Source organism: Quercus lobata, chromosome 4 (genome assembly GCF_001633185.2).
Source record: "Quercus lobata isolate SW786 chromosome 4, ValleyOak3.0 Primary Assembly, whole genome shotgun sequence".
In the NCBI taxonomy this organism is placed as follows: domain Eukaryota; kingdom Viridiplantae; phylum Streptophyta; class Magnoliopsida; order Fagales; family Fagaceae; genus Quercus; species Quercus lobata.
The window spans coordinates 7,055,721-7,061,421 of record NC_044907.1 but is presented as its reverse complement, the minus strand read 5'-3'; the positions used below and the strand labels follow the sequence as shown (position 1 = coordinate 7,061,421).

Here is a 5,701-nt window from a genome sequence, read left to right as displayed (position 1 = left end):
ATATCTTACTAAATACCACAACAAGAAGTCGTACTTTTGCATTCATGCATCCGTACGTTGTCTCGTGGGTGCATCAACTTCATCATCCCCCACAACATGGGCCACCACTTCATTCAACATGTTTGCACTCAACCTTGCGATCCTCCTTGCGTGGTCACGTTCCTCAATGGCAACTTCCAACTGATACCTTAACAAAGTGTTCCTAATGTCTCCACTGCCATAGTTGGTTCCTTCGTTTAGAGAAGTGCTAGGTGGAGTTGAGGTTGATATGTTTGGAGTTTCCCATGATGTAGCCGCACCACCATGCACGCCCATACCATTACCATGCAAATACTCCATGTATGCAGCTTCGGCTTCCCTTCGATCTTTATATGATTTGTGATTGGCGTTTGGGAATTTATGAACTTGTCTACTCGCATCTAGCCAACTGTCGTATATGCCTGGAACACGACCGTTAAACACAACATAGGTACGTCCCATCCTGCTCTACAAACACGCAATGGTGGGAATTCTTTGCACCAGAATGTGGTTGCACCTTCTAACGTGTGAAGTGCGCTTTTGTAGAGGAAATGGAGCTAAAACTCGATTCTAAAGAAATCGAGTTATAGCAACATCTGCCTATACATAAAATGCGGAGTTACAAGTAACTCGACTTCTTAGTCACCGAGTTTCTGAAATGCTGTCATTTCAATATGTCTTGTCAACAGTAACTCGATTTATATGGTGTCGAGTTTTATATAAAATTGATTTCCTCAATATCGAGTCATGTTGTCCCCCTCCCCACATTTCAGAATCCATGCACGTGTCTGGCTCTATCTGTGCTGAAAACCTTCACTGTCTGGTCTCTGAAAAAGAAAGCCTATGAGGTGAACAAAGTTTGCTAACTCTTCTGCCATTTTCCTTGTCATTATTGCATCCTCACCAGGCGTGCTGTTGCTGTGGTCCCCTTCTTCTTTGTTCTGGCACATCTTCCCTGACAGGTATATATTCACTTATATAACTACTTATAATTGGATGAAACCTTCATAACTACTTATAATTGGATTGCCATTTTAGGGACAAAATGGGATTGCTTTCTACAACTGTCTTATTCTGACATTATGTGTGTGTATATATATACATAAATGTATGTATGTATAGATATATGTATATATAGACAAACGTACCTACCCATATCATAAGATGTATATGTGGCATGAACAAATATATGTATACACACACACACACACACACACACACATATATATGTATGTATGTATGTATGTATATGCAAATATATGTAAATATAAACAAAGCTACCTACCCATATATGATCACATGTGTATATATATATATATATACACACACATGTATAGGTATGTTTACATATAATGTATGTGCTTAGGGCACCAATTTTTTGAAACATTTTGTTAGGAATTGCAAAAACTGTTAGTGCATTGAAAATCCTGAAAAAAATTGTCCAAAAAACGATTAATTATTGTGTGCTCTTATGACATACATTAGCAAAATCTTATATGTGTGTGTGTGTGTGTGATAGTGACATTGTATACATATTGTTCCTAAATATGTATAGATATAGTAATGTATATAATAATTATTTTTGAGAATTTTTTTGGGAAATATGTATATAATCATTCTAAATAAACATATATATAAACAAACATTGTACGGTGAATTCATATGATGACATATGCATTCATTCATACACATTAACAATGATGTGTAATGTATACTGAGGTTTAAATTGTATGGCTCTTTCAGTTCTGAAAGGCTTTACTGTGTGGGTTCTGAAAAAGAAAGCCTGCGAGGTGAACAAGTTTTGCTGACCATATTTGCATTTTCCTACTCCCTATTGCATCCTTACCAAGCGATATTACAAACACCCTGATTCTTTGTTGTGGCATGTCTCCCCTAAAGGCCAATGTTTGTGTCCAAACGAATCAAGTGTGTACACCTATAATTAGGATAGCATCATAGTGCATCTGTAAAAGATTAATTACTGCTGCATTAACATAACCCCCTATCTTCTGCATGATAACCACAATTAATTGTCCTTATCCAGGTCTGGCATGGGTCGTCACTGCTTCTACGTTTACTATGATGGGGAACAGTATTTCCATGACTTGCATGGGCTGTCCTATAGAGGCGAGTCAGTGAAGCAAAAGTTCATTGAGTTGAAATGGGGAACACACTTGAGAAAAATGCACCGGAAGATAATGGAAGCTCTACGGTTGGACAGGGAGTCACATAAGATATCCATCGTGTACCGTGCCCCCCAGATACTTGTGAGTACTCAGGTTGTCTACAACTCAAATCCGTTGGGTTGCGATGCTGACGTGGACATGATGTGGGCAGTGATTAAGCAGACCCCCCAGTTCATAGCGTCTGACTTGTATGTAACTGTTGAGGCTGTTGGGTTCCATGGTAGTGCAAGTTCACAGCATGCCAGTGGGGTGGAAGAGCCACACTCATTGTCAGTTGACGTGCATCCTCCCTTTGCCTATGCCACGCCTTTCCCCTACAATAATCAACCATGTAGTGCGGTTGATCATTTGGACAACACCGAAGTGGTGGGCGCCACCAATACACATGATGTGGGAGGGTCTAGTCACACATATGAACATGTCCAAGCTGATATGGACGGGGGAATTGATATTGATGCCAGCCGAGATGTGTACGAAGAGTTCATTGATACTGATGGACCAGTGGACGACGCGGAGGTCTTAGATGTACCACTGATCGAAAATAACGAGGAGGATTGCCTTACAACAGTTCCTATCCCAGAATGGTTCACATCAAACACATGGGACAATATTAATGACCCATCACCTGCATTGGGTACAGGACATCTTACAAGTTGGCATAAAGGTGACCACCCAGCAAGGGGGATGCTATTCAAGAATAAAGCCTCTGTTCAATATGTGTTGACCCTCTACTCTGTGGAGCATAATAAGCAATACAAGGTCATCAAGTCTGACACCAATAGGCTGGTAGTGCGGTGCATACATGAGGCATGTCTGTGGTCAATTCGGGCCAATTGCAGCAAGAAGCACGGGATGTGGGTTATCAGTACATGTAAGGGTCCCCATAGTTGCTCATCCCTCCAGCTAGCAACTGATGGGCGGATGATGGATTCAAAGTTCATCTCCATTGCACTTGAGAAGTATGTACGGGAGGACCTAACCCGAAAGGTAAGGGACTTGCGTAGTATGTTGCATGCAAGGCATGGGCATGATGTAACTATGTACAAGGTTTGGGAAGCCAAACAGAAGGCAATTGCGCGTATTTACGGGGATTTTGACGAGTCATACACAGAATTGCCACGATTTCTAGCTACATTGTCCGATGCAGATCCGGATACTGTGACCACATTAAAGTGTGACCCCCATGTCCCAGGGACTTGTATATTCAACTCCGCGTTTTGGGCTTTCGGTCCGTGTATTAGAGGGTTCAGGCATTGCAGGCCGGTGATAAGCATAGATGCAACGCACCTCTATGGCAAGTACAAAGGAAAGCTGTTGATAGCAATGGCAACAGATGGTAACAATGAGGTTTATCCACTCGCATTTGCTGTTGTCGAAAGCGAGAGCACGGAGACATGGGGATGGTTCTTGGCATGCCTGTTGACCTATGTTACAGACCAGACCAATTTGTGTATAATATCCGACAGGCATCATGGGATACAATCATGCTTCAATGACACCACTAGGGGCTACTTGCAACCGCCCTTAACCCATCACCGGTATTGCCTCCGCCATTTAGTAAGCAATGTTAACACTAACTTCAATAGTGTGCCGTTGAAGAACTTGGTATGGAACGCAGCAACTGCGAATCAAGTTAGGAAGTTTGAGAACACCGTGGATTGCATCAAGAATGTCAACCCGGCTGCGTACGACTATCTTAAGGAGGTAAATCAAGAAAAGTGGACACTTGTACATGACCATGGGCACCGATATGGGGCAATGACAACCAACCTGTCAGAGTGCTTCAATGGGGTACTTAAGGGCGCACGTAGCTTGCCCATAACAGCAATGGTGAAGTTTACATTTTACAAGGTGAACTCATACTTTGACGAACGTCGAAACAAAACCCTAGAGCAGTTGGAAGAGGGGCAAGTGTGGTGCAAATATGCCTATGACAAGTTCGAGGCAAATCAAGAGAAGGCGAAGCTCCATATTGTTAGAAGGATGAGTGCGCAACAACGGTTATATACAGTGGAGACACAGTCTTCACTGTTGAACACTGGCGGGGGAGATCACACCCATAGGGTTTCCCTTATAGACACGACATGCACGTGCGACAAATGGGAAGCAAACAAGATCCCCTGTTCCCACTTGATAGCAGTTTGTGCCAAACACAACCATGATGCCACTTAGTATATGGATCATTTCTACCGCGTTGAAGAACGGTATCACAGCTATGAGCCGATATTCCAACCACTGAAAGATAGGTTAGAATGGCTGGAGCCAGCAGAAAGGAGAACCGTGATGCCAAACCAGCGGTTGATCCGTGAGAAAGGTCGGCCAAAGTCCACGAGAATCCGCAATGAGATGGATGACGAGGATAGGGAGTTGCCAACCTCATTGTGGATTGAGAATGGACCAAAGTTGAAGTGTGGGTTGTGTCGCCAAGAGGGTCATAATCGTCGTACATGTCCAACTTGAAATGTGGCTTGAGCAAGCCATGGTGCTATGTAGCAGGTAACAATTACAAATCATAGTAACAAGGGGGTATCATAAGTTATTCTTCTTTACATGTTTAGATATTACATTATATGAGTTATAATTAAGATACCTGGAGTAATTTGTAGATTGGAACCATGATAGTAATACCATTGTATCAAATTTAGCTCCACTTTGGGCAATCTTGTGATTACTTCTTCAAGTAGTTGCAGTTAGTCTTAACTCCTACATATTACCATTCCAAGTCTTTTGTCCCAGTTTTGGTGTTCTTTCAATCTTATTGTTTGTGGTGTATATATTCTAGTATTCATGGGGTCTCTATTTCCCTAATTGTATATGTTTTGCTGCAGATTTGTAATTGTCGCCAAGGTGTAACTGTAGATGCTCCTCATTTAAGCAGGCAAGCCTGAAGGCTCTTCTTTATTTGTAAATTCAATTTATTAATTACTGTGGGTTGTATACTAATTTCTGTGTTGGCTACTCCTCAAAAAGGAGGCAACTTCTGAAGAGAACAAAAAGAAGGTGTCACTCAAATGCGCAGACTCCATGTTTGCCTAAAACCATTGTTGGCGGATGTTGTCCAAGTTTCAAGTTACAATTGTGAAGAATGTTTAAAATGCAGAAATTGAACTTTTTATTTTTGTACATCAACTGATTTAAATGCATAGAGGCTCTTTACTTAGAAATAAGCTTGTATATATGGATGATATTTTTATTCGCGTAATGGAAATGGGGGAATGTTACTGATGGATGTGGTTGGAAGTAGATGGATGACTTGTTGTTCACAGTATGGTTGTCAGCAGGTCCACTTTTACTATGAATAAGCACGCCAATATTGAATGGGTGTGAACAGTGCAAGTCGCAAGCAAAATTTCAGCTGTTGAGGTTATACTAAATAAAACTCGATTTTTCAGGTAACGAGTTACGTTGCAGTCATTTTTCAATCCTCATCGACTGCATGCAGTCCAAGTAGCTGGGTAACTCGATTTCTGTAGATCCGAGTTACATTGAAAATAACT

At 41.5% G+C, this 5,701-nt stretch overlaps 1 protein-coding gene across 1 annotated transcript; it reads left to right on the top strand.

The window, feature by feature from the left end:
• Positions 1-2,069: 2,069 nt before the first annotated feature.
• LOC115984487 lies at positions 2,070-4,376 on the top strand. Its single transcript, XM_031107509.1, has one exon. The coding sequence runs from the start codon at positions 2,070-2,072 to the stop codon at positions 4,374-4,376; it is 2,307 nt and encodes a 768-aa protein (XP_030963369.1).
• The last annotated feature ends 1,325 nt before the right edge of the window (positions 4,377-5,701 follow it).

Coding starts and splice junctions, on each gene's coding strand:
- LOC115984487 (XM_031107509.1), top strand. CDS start 2,070: ATGGGTCGTCACTGCTTCTACGTTTACTATGATGGGGAACAGTATTTC.